At 43.5% G+C, this 14,895-nt stretch overlaps 1 protein-coding gene across 2 annotated transcripts in view; it reads right to left on the bottom strand.

The window, feature by feature from the left end:
- TTLL11 (tubulin tyrosine ligase like 11) overlaps positions 1 to 14,895 on the bottom strand; it is a 623,794-nt gene that overhangs the window by 245,998 nt on the left and 362,901 nt on the right. For both annotated transcript variants that reach the window (XM_078641848.1, XM_078641849.1), the window contains one exon: positions 4,434 to 4,552. In XM_078641848.1, the coding sequence (XP_078497974.1) occupies positions 4,434 to 4,552 (119 nt within the window). The remainder of the gene's footprint in view (positions 1 to 4,433; positions 4,553 to 14,895) is intronic.

Raw genomic sequence — 14,895 nt, 5'->3', positions numbered from 1 at the left:
TCCTTTCACCATCTCTCTCTTGATAGATCTGCATGATACTTGACAGAAGGGGAAGATAATAGGCTGAACGGCAGCCGAATTTCGTGCAAAGTCGATAAATGAAACCTAACATTTTCCATCATCTTTATTTTTAGTATTAGGGAAATCAAACCACACAAGGAAAACATTGGAATCAATCTTGACACCACGGTAATATTAATGCTCTACTTGTTCCTAATTTTAAATACTGTGCACCCTAACATGTGAGCTACAAGGTCTGCATAGGAGTGACTTACTAATATTTAAAAGGGGTGTTTTTATCTATCAGAAAAGTTTAATTTAAGAGATCATGCTGCAGGTTTTACACTGCACCAGTCAGCCTACTACGGTAGACCTGAAGTCATGTTTTCCTTTGTCACACTAGTGGATGGCACAGTTCATAGGTGACATTTAACTTTTCATGCCAATTGGTGTATTTCCACACAATATACTAAAATCTCCTCCAAAAAAATTTGAAATATGCCAAACAGGGCTCAGCTAATTTCTGCATGTTTTAGGAGCCATAATACATACACTGATCATTGGACAGCAATGCTCTTGTATGCAGAGACTGAAAACCAGAAATAAAATTCAGCACAAAAAATTAGAGTGACCACACAAAAAAAAATTATTTTCTCCAAATTAGGGAAATAGCCATCAACAATTGAAGAAGCTGACAGCTTTCTTTATTTGTAGTCTAAGAACAGCAAATAAAAAGAAAAGTAAGAGATGAAAGACAAGAAAAATCAAAACTCACTACAAGAAATTCCAGGAAGGAACATTTTGAAGCATACATTTGAACTTAGAATTGAGGTGCACACATGCCTCATTATCATTTCAGTTGCACCACAGCAGAATCTAAATGTTTTAATAATTTCTAATCAGTTTGTCCCACTTCTACACTTAGAAAGTGAATAATTCAATAATGAGTAATTGTGATATTCAAAGACCAAAAGCAATGATACACATATTAGAACATTGATCCAGAAAATAGTCTTCTTGGAAGACGAGTCTCCTAACAAAAAAGGAAAACAATGTGACAAAGTGTCTCAGGATCTACAAAAAATTGTAAAATACTTATCTGCGATATGGCAACGATAGTGAATAAAACAAACTGCAAAATGTTTTAGATACTGTACAATAAACATGAGTTTAATCAAAAGGATTTAATAAAGACATTTTTTTGAAAGATAAAAATACAGTAAAGGTCATTATCAACCAGATTAACACAGTTCATTTCAAAGGCATTTAGTTTTAAACTCCTAAGTTGTAAAACATTCAGGCCCTCATTCTGAGGGGTGCAAGAATGCTGACGGGGTTATCTGCAAAAACAACAGGTGATGGACAGAATGCAGAACAATGTCATACATTCACCCCAGTACAGAGATCTGGGCCTAAATCCGTTTTTTTGCTCACCATGCCTTTCCAGTTTGAACCCAGCCATATGCAAATCAGTCTTGACCCTGTTCCCCATGGGAACAGTCCAGCCCGAACTGCTAAGCCAGGTCCTTCATGGACTGGAAAGAAGCATCCAAGGACCGGTTTCGGGCTTTCAGCCCTCTTCAGCCTGGATAGCTTCATTCCAGTGGCATGGAGAGCACGGGACTCACGTCTGAGCATACCCGTCCCACTCGGGGTGACAAATGCAAAAACAACAGGTGATGGACAGAATTCAGAACAATGTCATACATTCACCCCAGTACAGAGATCTGGGCCTAAATCCATCCGTTATCTGCAGCCAAATAACTGATACTGAGAATGTCAGCAATTGTCGGATGTTGGAATACCACTGTAACATGTCTTGCCGCTGGATCGCCATCTTCCAAAAGGAAAAGGATTCAATATTAGAACATTGAAATGTTGGGAGCTCCATTGAAAACAATGGAGTGCTCCGGGCTTCTAATGGCTGGTATAAGCCTGGAGCTCCAACATTCCAATGTTTCTTTGTTCACAGCTCTGGCTTCAGGGAGCCTGAGGGGATTCCAATCCCCTCACCCTCCCATAAGGTTTTGTTCTTTTTTGTTAGAACATTCTGCCCTCTAGTGGCCTATAGCCTTATAGCCCTTCGTAGCTGGGCTATACTGGCTATTAAAGTCCCTCTCCCTTGTTAAAGGCCTTCGCCTCTCGGCTCGGGCCTTTAACGCTGGAGAGGGCCTTTAACCACTTGGATGCTAAGGCGATTTGTTGTCCTTCATGTAATTTCCATTGAAACCAATGGAAACTCCATGACGAGCTGGGCTCGTCATGAGCGTTGAAGGGGTTAATAGCCGGTATAGCCCTCTACGGCGGGCTATGAGGCTATATTAGAACATTGGAATGTTGGTAGCTCCATTGAAAACAATGGAGTGCTCCGGGCTTATAATGGCTGGTATAAGCCAGGAGCTCCAACATTCCAATGTTTCTTTGTTCACAGCACTGGCTGTGAACAAAGGCTTCAGAGAGCCTGAGGGGATTTCAATTCCTGTGATAGCTTCAATTATTCGGCCCTTTCCCACCCATACCGTTTACCAGCTTCTGGGGGGGTGGTCGGGAGGGTGTGGCGGGGTTAGGGGGGAGGGACTAATCAGAAGTGTGTCATTTCCACATCTCCTGCAATTCAGCTGGGGATGGGAATTACACCAAAGTTGTAACTGTGGCCTTAGCATGAAAACAATTCGAGTCTGAAAAACTGGATGTAATTGAAACATTAAACATTACCATGGCTTACTATTACCACAACTTGGCACTAGAGTACAATCTGGCTAGATACAGAGTTAGAACAGTAAATAAAACATATGCTCGGCTAAAGTAAAAGCAAGACAATTAAGTCGATGCTATGAACAAGTTTAGGATGCATTTAGAAAGCAGTGTTTAAACCTTTATCTTTAAAACGTTTCGTAAACTACAAAAGCTGTTTATAATTTGGAACAAAAAGTTTTAAAGTATTTATAACTAAGGGGCCGATTTATAGTTTTATGGATGGTGTACGGTCTGTCAGGATGTAAGAGGACAAAACCTGGTGCCACTGCCAGTACTGGCAGACTGCTGCCCACCAACTCTAGAGATGACTGCCAGCCCAATGCTTAGCATCCACTAAACATGTAACTTTTTTTTGTTCTTTTCAAAAACAAACTCCCAAACTGGGAGTTTGGTTTTATAAACAAATAACTAATAAGACCCACATCCTGGGAGTTTCCTCCCAGAGTGTGGGAGGTCATTAGAATTTGTTTCCTGTCGCTCACTGCATGGTTTTTCTTGGCAGAGAAGGACACGAAAAAATACATTACACAGTCCACCCTAAATAAAGCTGGCAGTGAAATGTCCTTCCTCCCATGGCCCCCACTCCCCTTCGGCCTTTCGAGATATTATTCCTTCGACTGAGCCAATGGAGGCTCTGTAGACAGATTACTTAAGGTCCACTATCAGTAAATGAGATGGTCAGACTGCAGGTTTGGCAGAAAGAGTACTCCATTATGTACCCTGATCAACAAACTCTAAATGAGGCCCTAATTCCTCTGAAGTTTGCACACTTCCTCAAATCGACATCATGTTCTCAAAACCAAGATACAATTATACAAGTGTGGGTATGAGGTAAACAAACAGCTAGACGTACAAAAAGAAAAGAGGGAAGTAAACAAAATATTTAGTAGACCTTGTACAGTATTTACTGGACTTTAATGTAACTTGCCCTGGAGCAGGATGGCTCTAGACCAGGCTTCTCCAACGAGAAGCTTGCGAGCTACTGGTAGCTCTCCAGAGATCTGTAAGCAGCTCTCCTGCGTGCGGCCCAGTAAGAATTAGAATCTTTGTTTCGTTGAATTATTACATGCATCTCAAAATTAAAAAGCATGTAACGAGATGAAAATTTATGCATTTAGTGATCTTATTGGCTGATGTTTGGAGAAAAATAGGTACCATTTCAAAATAAATTTAAAGCTGATATTTGAAAAGTCAATAATGCAGCGCTGGAAAGAATGAATTCAAATATTATTACCTTGGTACCAAAGGCACTGCAGCTATGGCTGCTAGGCATTACCCATGCAGAACCATTACACATTGACAAAGCATTTTTAACTGCCACACGTAGGTGCTCAGTGCCCGTAATCTTACATATAGCGGCCACAAATATAATCTTGCAATGATGCTGTCACTAATTCAAATTAATCCAATTAGCAGGTCAGGATGTACAGGTGTGGACATATTTTTAAAACAGGAACATGTATTTGAGTATTCAGGTAAAAACATAACTTCCAGAACTTCAATTAGTGCAAAAACAATATCCAACGATTACTACATTAATATTCATAGTCGGCATCTATCATCAATTCCACATTAAACTGCAGGCTATTGTGTAAGGATTCAAGCATACAAGTTATGTTGGTGATTTGAAGGCACATAAGCTTTCTGTCTTTAAAGCACAATAAAAATATACTCACTGATTGTGGTGGATTCTTCTTTTTAACGGATCTACCAGTCGAAGAGTATCTCTGATAACTGCAATTTTGACTTCTTCATCTACTAGGCTTGGGACAGACTCAAACACCCCTGGAGCGAGCTTCAAGGTATAAAAAACAAGGTATTATAATACATCTAAGGCAACATTTATCATAATGCTGTAAAATCCTATTGACGGTCACAGTTGAAAGGGGAAACAACCATTACAACGCAACTTTTACAACGCACTACCATTACAACAAAACTTTTACAACGCAAAAACCATTACAACGCATGTATTTACAACGCATGTTTTTACAACGCAGGTACCTTTACAACGCATACCATTACAACATAAGTATTGGTAAGTATATAATTATATTTTAAATTTTATATGTTTGGGTTTTTTAAGGGGTATTTTTAGGGTTCAGGGTCAGTTTTCAGTTTTTGGGTAAAGGGGCATTTTTAGGGTTCAGGGTCAGTTTTCAGTTTTTGGGTAAAGGGGTATTTTTAGGGTTCAGGGTCAGTTTTCAGTTTTTGGGTAAAGGGGTATTTTTAGGGTTCAGGGTCAGTTTGGGGTTTTTGGGGTACAGGGGTATTTTTAGGGTTCAGGGTCAGTTTTGGGTTTTTGGGGTACAGGGGTATAAGGTAAAAATAAAATTAAATTAAATTTAAATTAAATCAATTAAATTAAATTAAATTAAATTATATTATTTTCAATTATTTTAAATTAAAAAAAAATAATATATACTTACCAATACTTACGTTGTAATGGTATGCGTTGTAAAGGTACCTGCGTTGTAAAAACATGCGTTGTAAATACATGCGTTGTAAAAGATTTGCGTTGTAAAAAATTTGTTGTAATGGCATGCGTTGTTAAAGTATGAGTTGTAACGTCATACATCCGTTGAAAGACTAATAAAATGAAAGAAAATATAGTGTACGATGTATTAAAAACATTTGTCTTCTTTCATTTGTTATCATCACCCAAATAGATATATAGTGCCTTCATTTGAAAGAGATTGAAAGATTCTATTTAACATTTTTAATAATTTGAATACAATTAAACAGAGGTACACAAACACTGAGTATATGAACAAGCAGGCTTCTGTATTTGTTGATCAATGCAACCAGGCAGAATGATGAAACCAAGTCCTGATATCTAAAAGCTCATTGTAATCGGTTAACATTTAGACAAAACAAGCATGGGCAAAGCCCATAGTCTGGTGTTGGATGCCAGCCTTTTGGCTTTCGAATGACTGTTTTATTTTGACATTTTTTTTGTAAAACGTTTCTGTTGGAGGGATGCTAGGCCTTCTTTAAGGAAAAAAAGTATATTTTAGGTCTCGAAAAGTACACATTAAAATAGCAGTACCTGCCACATCTAGTTTGTGTGCAGATGTGCTCTTGTAAAACAATAGGGTGCTGTTACTCACAGTGAAGTTAACAAATAGCTGAAAGGGGCTGACCTACCTTGAATTGCTGCATGCTGCAGTGGGTGTAAGAAAAATGTGAAAGACACAACGGTGGACCAATAGATGAAGAGGCCTGACTAAAAGTCCCTATAATTAACTACAAAATAAATACATTTAGTCAAATTCAAGGGTCTTGTCTCATTCCGGACCAAAAAACACCATTTTAAATTATGGATCTTAAACTGAAGTGGCTGGAAGGAGACATGAGAGGCATTATGAAATTATATTTAATTAGTGATTTCTATCTCAAGTATTTAAGGAACCAACACTGTGGAACATGCATTCTCTGTCTGGTAATCTCGACTTTGGTGTGCCTACTAAAAACAGAATCCCTCTACCTCTGAAAAGTTGACCACAAAATGCAACATCTGTTACCTGACGCAACTAAACTAATTCAACAAATGTGTCCATAGATAATATAAAGTGAATGGAAAAATAAGGGCACCAGAGAATAAGGAGTAGAAAACAAATATTAGTTTGAAAGCTAACACATAAAGTTCAGTTACTGCGTTAAAAGGACTTAATGCAAAGTGATATTATGCAACCTCTAACCACATAGCCTTAACACCTATGTTGTTAATCTTTCACATGTACTCCATAACCTCTACCCTTCAAAACTGTAAACCGTAGCATCTATACCCCAAACTGAATACCATACTTTTTTTTCTTTCTTTCAAAAACCTTTATTGACAATTGCACATCAAGGTTACAAAATTGCACTGTATTAGGGCATTACATACGAGCATTCAGTATTATGCAGCAGAGGTTTCCACATACGCGTAACACATAATGTCAATACAAAGAAGAAAATGCAGTGGCAGCACTAGGGAAGTAGTGTAAGCTATGGGGAGAGACACATCAAATAGGGGAGAGAGGCTAGAGGAGCAGGAGGGACAGTGAGTGGGGATCCAGCAACTCACTGACCATCTCCGGCGGCCGCTGCAGGCGGGTTGCCAGCGGGGAGCGCAGGGTAGGCCGCAGGACGCCGAGAGTCACGACTTAAGAGGTAAGATACAAGCTAACTCCATATGTCAATTGGGCGGGATTTGGCCGGCATTAGGTCCCAGAATTCGACAGAAGTGTCTGACAACGAGAAGCATCCTCAAGCCAAGTGTCAACCTTAGGTACAAGCCTACGACCCCAGCACATGGAGACCCTACGCCGCGCAATGACAAGAAGCATCGCAGTCAGGTGGCGCGTGGCATCTGGGCAACATTTCACAAAGGATAATAGGCAAAGTAGAGGGCCGGCTGGACCAGCGACAAGGTAATCTCAGAAATAGCAGCACACACCTCTCACCAGTATACGGAGATCTGTGGGCACAGCCAGGCAAGGTGGGAGAAGTCTGCTGCCGGAGTGGAGCATCGCAGACATCTATCATTGAGGATAAGACCCATCTTGTGCAGCTGAGCAGGAGTTTGGCAAAGCCTATGCAAATACTTAAAGTGGATGAGGCGCAGGCGGTAATTTGGGGATAGGCATTTAATCTGATTGCAACAATAAAGCCAGTCCTCTTGAGAGAGTTTGATGCCCAGGTCCTCACACCAGGCCACTCGCGCTCTAGCTGTAGAGATGGGAGATGCTGCCAATGCGAGGGTGTAACCTTAGTGACTAGCTTTCGTGGAGAGGGGGATGTATAAAGAAAGTCAAGAGTAGCCTTTGAGGAAGGAGGCTGAGGAAACGAGGAATGAAGCACCCTGCAAATAGCCCTTAGTTGAAAGTAGAGCAGAGTGTCCATGGGGCCGGAGTTGACAGCAAGAGGGAAAAAGGTGCCCCAGGGTAGAGATCCAACACTGTGGAAAGCCCCAAGCGGGTTGCATGTTTAACCATCTCGGATGACTGAAGGGGGGGGTGGTAGGCCGGATGATGTGCAATAGGCATGGCATTTGCGGAGAGTATGCCGGAGCCGGAGAGTCTACGAAGCCCATCCCAGGCCCAACGCAGTGTCTCCACCGTGTCAATCTCAGTGCGAGGGAGTTTCGCTGGGGCAAACAGGGTGGTTGTGAGTAGCCTTGGGGCAGCAAGGTCGGCCTCCACCGCGACATGCGGCTGAAAAGAAGTGGGGTGGAGCCAGAAATGGGAGAAAACTGGCTTGGGCACTAAGGGCATAGAGTTTAAAATCAGGGGCACCAAGACCGCCATGCGACATCGGAAGAGTAAGGATATTATATGCAATTCTGGGCTGTCGACCGGCCCAGACCAGAGTGATGAGCAATGAGCATACATGGCGAAAAAAGTGGGCAGTGAGGGGGATGGGAATATTGACGAATAAAAATAAAAACTTCGGGAGCACCACCATCTTGGCGATGGCTATGCGGCCCGCCAGTGACAAGGGTAGCCTATGCCAGAGGGGAATCTTGGACTCAAACTAGGCAAGATCAAAAACAGGTAGCTAAGCAACAAGGAGTGCAGTTATCAAGAGTGTCTAGAAGCCGGGGAGATTCCGTCGTTGTCACTTAAGTTGCCATCGGCGGTGGCCTGGGAGTTAGCAGCAGAAGAGCTTTGTGACCGATCCAGTTTCTTCGCGAAGGCCAAAGCGTCCTTGGGATCCGGAAAGAAGAACATCTTGGAGCCCTGCCGGACTCGCAGTTTGGCGGGATATGCCAGGGAATATGAGACTTCGTGTTTTTAGAGGATCTGTTTCGCCGGGAGGAACTCACGTCGAGCAGCCTGCCCCGCCATAGTGTAGTCGGGGTAGAACGACAAGGATTTGCCCTGATGACTAATCTCGCCCCTCTGCCTGGCTGCTCGAAGAATGGCATCGCGGTCCCTGAAGGAGTTTGGCGATAAAGGGACCAGCCGGCAGACCAGGGCCAGGGAGCGATGGGCCCGCTCTACGATAAAAACAGAGGATAGGGCATCACCAAAAAGTTTGCCGATGAGCTGTTCCACGAAGTCCTCCATTTTTGAGATATTGGTGGACTCTACAGTGATGCGGAGGTTACGCCTACGGGAGTGCGCCTCCAAATCCTCGTTTTTGTTCTGGATAAGCTTTAGTATCTTATCCATTTGAAGGAGCTTGTGACGATCCTGGGTGGCGGTGTCTTCAGCATCAGAGACCCTTGATTCAAGGTGCAGTAGACGAGCGTCGTGTGAGTCAACTTGGGTCTTGACAGCGTCAAGACGGGTCGACAGCTGGTCGAGCTGGGCTGCAATGCCAGTAACCGTGGATTTGACGTCTAGCATGATAGTCTTCAGATCGTCCACTTATGTTTGGGCCACATCCGTTTGACCGGCAGGGTCACCAATGTCGGGACGGCACCATCCTGGCGAATCAGCCGGCGCTGATCGAAGGTGATCTTGTGTCGTTTCGGGTCGGTCTTCCCCATGGCCGGACAGGGGCAGGTGAGAGAGGCCACTGAAGAGCAGGAGGGAGACTGCAGCAGGAGTGTCAGGGTTGCAGAGCCCAAGTTTGGCCAGAGTACGCTGCGGCTGGGGAGAGCGGAGCAGGCAGTCTGGTCTCAGTGACCAAAGTACAGGCACTCAAGGAGCAGGCTGCTGCCAGGCCGAAGAGGGGGGGCGATGGGAGAGCCACCGATGATGCCCCTCGTGATAACAAGTAGTGGCAGGCGTCCGTCAAGCACGTGGGTCCTGAAGGAGAGCAGCGGGGTAGACAATGTGGTAAGGCAGCCAGGCCAGCGAGGTATAGGCAATATCTCGCCCGCGCCAGTGTCGGCCTCCACAGTGGAACCCGAAGAGGGAAGTGAGGTTGTGGAGGCAGCGGGGATTCACGGGTGCGCGCTGACCACGTGGTGGGTCCAACGAAGAGAGGCGAAGGGCGAAAAGCCTCTGTCATGCAAGGAATAGGCCCAAGCCCCACGGAAACGGCAAGAGCGCACCCAATCGCCCACAAGGGCACCACTCACCCAAAATCAGCAAGGGCCGGGCGGCAGGCAGGACTCGGCAGGTCCTCTAAGAGAACAGGCAGGAGCGGCCCAGTGGTGGCGCGACGCCGGCTCCGGTCCTACACTTGCAGCACGGTCCAGGAGGGAGGCGTTGGGGCCGGCAGTGAGTAGGTGGTGTATTGGGAAGGTCTGAGGCCCAAGCATGGCTCGGCGGATCTCCAATCAGGAAGGTTGACAGGCGGCATGATGAGTCAGCAGGGCCAAGGACTGCCGGATGAGGAGCAGCTGCAACGATGTCGGCCTCTGCCGCTGGAGCTGCAGGGGATGGCGAAGCTGCGGGGGCATTGGCAGCTGGGAGATGCGGGGGGGGGGGGGCGTGCGGCCTTCGACTTGGGGCCAATGCAGTGGAGCAACCTGGAGGATGCGTTGCAGGGGAGCCCCAGCAGCACCACAGGTAGGCCAGGCCCCACGGTCCAGCGCACACCCCCCAACCCCGCCGCGGAAGCCCCACAGCATCAGCACTCACCGGGACCAGCGAGGAGCAGGCAGCAGGTGGGCACCCAGCGGGCCGCCACGTCTCCAGGGAGGTGACTTCCCGGCAGCGTGGCACAGAATCCAGCCGCAGGTCTCCGATTAGGCCCAGCAGGCCCCGTCAACTATCAGCGGGGGTAACTCAGTGCAGCGGCGGGCTCCAAGGGCCAAAAAGGCAGTAGTCGATGCCCCGGTGTGCGCGGGAACAGAATCACCCGGTGCGAGGTGCAAGCTCTGACGTCGTCTGCAGGATCGTGGCGGATAACAGGCTTGGCCGGCACAGCCCACTCAAAGTGCGGCCATCTTGCAGCCGGATAAGCCACGCCCCAAATGAATTCCTTACTTAACCATTACACGATACACCCTTTACACTTAAGCCACAACTCCCTTAACTTCTTACACATTGTCCTTACTTCAATATATTATAGGACAATATGTCTAATGTTACTTTTTTGAGGTAACTGAGAAGAATTGTGTATAAAAAAATGTCTTCGAAGTTTTGAACTTTTGAAGGCATTCATGTATAAACGTATAGTACAGGACATTAAAAAAGATTGAAAAAGATGAGCTGGGTGTTTGGGCTTTTGGAATTCAGTGAATGAAATATAATGTGATGATAGGTACTTAGAGGAAAGATAGTTTAAGGTAACTACTGGGAACCTGAAGCAGCCCTGGCAATTTGGCAGACCAGCCCCAGGGCGATGGGGGTTGGTGGGAGGTGTATGGGGGTTGGGGGTTGTGCAGGTGTGCACTTCTGCTTTTGTTACTGGGAGCCGATATTTTTGTTACTGGCCCCCAGTAACAAAACCATCCCACTTCTGAAAAACCAGCCCCACCTTTCCAGCCTCCCGAGAAAATGGCCTGGGTAAAATGATGGATAAATAATTATCCTATTCTTTGCACTGAAGGAGAGGTGATAATTGAAGAAATAGAAAAAACAATAGAGCTCAACATTTCTTCCAAAAAGTTTTCACATTACATTTATTGTACTGTACTCGCAACTTGAGACTGACATCAACATCAATTACATTTTAATGCTCTATTTTTCACCCAATATGCACTAGGTGTATGTAGCTATACCTCAGTTACAATGTCATGGTCGAAAGAGTCTCATTTCAGATTGTTTCTACTAATTCATTTAGTAAATTCTGGACCAATTATGAAAATTCTTAAACAATTCTGTAAGAGGATTAAACTCACTTCAAGTGCCCTCTGTTACAACCAGTGCCTTCACCCTCATCCAATAATAAATGCAAAAATAATCCAATGTAGATTTTCCTAAGCCTAGAATAACAGTCTAAGGATAGACGCATCACATTTTCAGATTCTCGCCAATTCACTATATCAATATATTTAGTATAGCACTTATTTGCCTTAAATATGAAATATTATTGTTAACAGAGAGATACCACTGGATTCTGTTTCTACCAATACTTCTACATATTCAAACATTAGATCATCTAAGCTGGAGGGCGATATAAAAGTACTCGGAGGAGAAGCAATTAGATGAACTAAAAATATCCCAATCTGCGACCCAAGATCTAGTTCCCTGCCACATTTGGTGTAATTCCGTTCACCAGTTTTTGTGGTGGTGATTCTTAAAGTAGTCTATAGAAAATTCTTAGGTTTTTGGGACCCCCCTCTCCTTTTTTCTCAGCCTCTGCTTGATTCATCTCCCCAAAACCTTCCAGGGAGGAGAGAAAGTGAATTTACAATATTTGGAAAAGTTCTGTGTAGATTTGTCAAATGGTGCCAAAGTGTGTGTGTGTGTGTGTGTGTGTGTGTGCGTGCGCATGTGTGTAACTTACGCCCCTGCAATGCACTGCTTTTGACTTCACATATTACATCGCTATATGGGTGAATAAGTGGGTGTGTGAGTACCTGTATGGGTGAAGGGGTAGTTGTGTGACTGGCTGTACTGGTGAAAAAGTGAGTGTATGAGTGGTTGTATGAGTGAGTGAGTGAGGGGCTCTGTGAATGGCTGTAAGGATCTGTGAGAGGTTATGTGAGTGGCTGTATCGACTACTAAGTGGCTGTATGGGTGAGTGACTGTGTGTGTAAGTGGCAGTATGGGTCACCGAGTGGCTGTTTGATTAACTGATTGGTTGTCTGGGTGGCTGTATTGGAGAGTGAGTGTCTATGTGAGTGGCTGTATGGGTGAATGAGTGGCTATGTTGAGAGACTATGTGTGAGTGACTGGGTGTGTGAGGGGTTGTATGGGTGAGTGAGTGGCTGTATGAGTGACTGTATACGTGATTGAGTGGCTCTGTGAGTAGGTGTTTGGGAAGGGATTGGCTATATGGGTGAGTGAGTGGGTGGGTGAGTGAGTAGTTGTATGCACATGTCTAATTATTCGTGCAGCTTTAAGAGACTCCAAAAATTTCTTTGTCCATGTGGAACATCAGAAATTGGAAAGGGTTGGGTTATTACCAGGGCCCTATAAGCAGGGCATTGCAAATTCAATCTGATCTAGAAAATTGCTACTAATGTTGTTTCTGTAATTTGGATGTTTGAATGGGTGTATGAGTTGTGTGTGGATGTGTGAGTGGATCAGTGGATGATGTCATCAGTGATGTCATTTGAGATGTCATCAGTGATGTCATTTGAGATGTATTCAGTGTTCTCACTCACTGACTATGTCATAAGTGATGTAATATGTGAGGTCATAAGCAGTGCATTGCGGGGCGTAAGTTATAGTTAGTTCAGTTCAATGGTTTTGTATGAGTGAAATCTGAGCCTAACTATAACGTCCCTGTAACCTTTGTTGTTTTCAGAGAATTTTTAAGTTTAAAAAAAATTCTATTTCCCAACAATAACGTTCCTGTAACCTCGTTTTTTTTAGTGAATTTCGAAGTTTAAAATTTTTTCCTAACTGTAACCGCTAAACAGTGGGTGTTTGAGTGGCTGTATAGGTCAGTGAGTGGCTGTATGGGTCTGTGACTGGGTGTGAGTGATTGAGCAAGGGACCCATTTCTGGGCATACCAGTCATACGTATCATGTCACACTTAAGTATACAAAAATGTGATCGGTGGAATACTTATCAATATGCTCCTAAAGTTCATCACCTATTTAACTCAATATAATCTTTCTTAGGGAGAGGAAATAAAAACATTAGGCATAATATGTTCCTCTGTGTCTTTTATAAAAAACAGATTCTCTAACTTTTAAACTTGGAAAATCAACACTTTCTTTTAGGTCAACTTTTGGCTTTTGCCATCCATTTATTCAACATACCTGTGCATCTCTCAATCAAGTAAAGTAAAAATGTTCTTCTCATCCCAGTAAACACATAGGTCATTTTCACCTAACTGATTGATAACTCGTTTCTACCTAGTCAGTCACTCCTTCTCCTCATTTTTGGAAGCACGACTGAGTATTGTGTTCTTAGTAGTTTTCCGGCCTAAGGACATCTCCTCAATGGAAATAACTGAATTGACAAATAATTGTCGCCTCAAGAAAATAGAAAAGGAAAAACTTGGCCTGGTTCTACATTTTAGCCTGGCATGGCAAATCAACAGACATGTTGGTTTAATGAAAATTATGATTTGGAAACATCACTTGTCTGTTTTTTAGTTGGCTGTACAAAATGGAATCCAAACAGTGCTTGGTTCAGCTGGCTCTGAAGTATAAAAATATTTATTTTGAGAAGCATTGCACTCAAAGGAGCTCTCTCCTAGGGCATGACAGGGATCCAATCTCCATTCCAACTGATAGGACAGCAGATGGCACTGCCAGTTCATTACAATGAGAGAGAGCTGCCTTGGCATTTCATTTCAGGACGACAAGAGAAATCAATAAAGTGAAATGCCACATTTATGCTTCCACGGAGTTTCATAAAATGTTTCATAAAGATGTCGGAAATGAAACAAATAAAATACATTAAACTAAATATTTAGGTCAAAGGGAAAAGTGTGGATCACTCGGTCATACATTCTAGAAAGATGTCACAGGAACATCAGTTTATGAGTTTTTATTACAAGAAACACGCTTGTAAGTTCAAATTCAGTTACCAGCTGCATGTCAGACCGTCTCATATTTTTCACCTTTCTTTTCAAAAGGGCATCACAAGAACATTAGATTAAAACTTGGGAGGAATCAGACTGGCCTTTGGCTGCAGCTTAGTTGTGCCACGTTGACATGTGGAGTTTAAAAAAAGAACTGTTTGGGGTACAGCAGAAAGTTATGTGATTGCTTGCACTGCGACTAGAAATGTCACAGTCTGTTGTATGAGAATGCACAAAGTTAAGGAACGCTTGAAAGATGCTCGTAATATTTTCAAAACAACCATGAACTAACTGCCAAAAAGGCTTGGGAACTTAATGGTTTTTACATATTAAAAGGAGACGTAAAAATGTTGCCAAGTGTATATTTACTTTTTTTTTTTTTATTAAAAAAAGCAGAAAATAGTTTTTTTGTGTCTATGCGGTCACTCATTACACTCGAGGCCATAGCTGTGCACATTAAGGGCCTAGAGACTTAAAAAGGATGGCATATTGCAATGATTCTTACATAGCTGCTTAGGTGCACAAGTGCTAATCCTACAACTCTGATGCCTTCAACTGGCTATATTGTTATATTGTGTATGGCTAGTAAGTGAGCGAAACTCCCAGGG

The sequence above is a fragment of the Lissotriton helveticus genome, chromosome 5_1 (genome assembly GCF_964261635.1).
Source record: "Lissotriton helveticus chromosome 5_1, aLisHel1.1, whole genome shotgun sequence".
NCBI lineage: Eukaryota > Metazoa > Chordata > Amphibia > Caudata > Salamandridae > Lissotriton > Lissotriton helveticus.
This window is presented reverse-complemented; position numbering and strand designations above follow the sequence as displayed.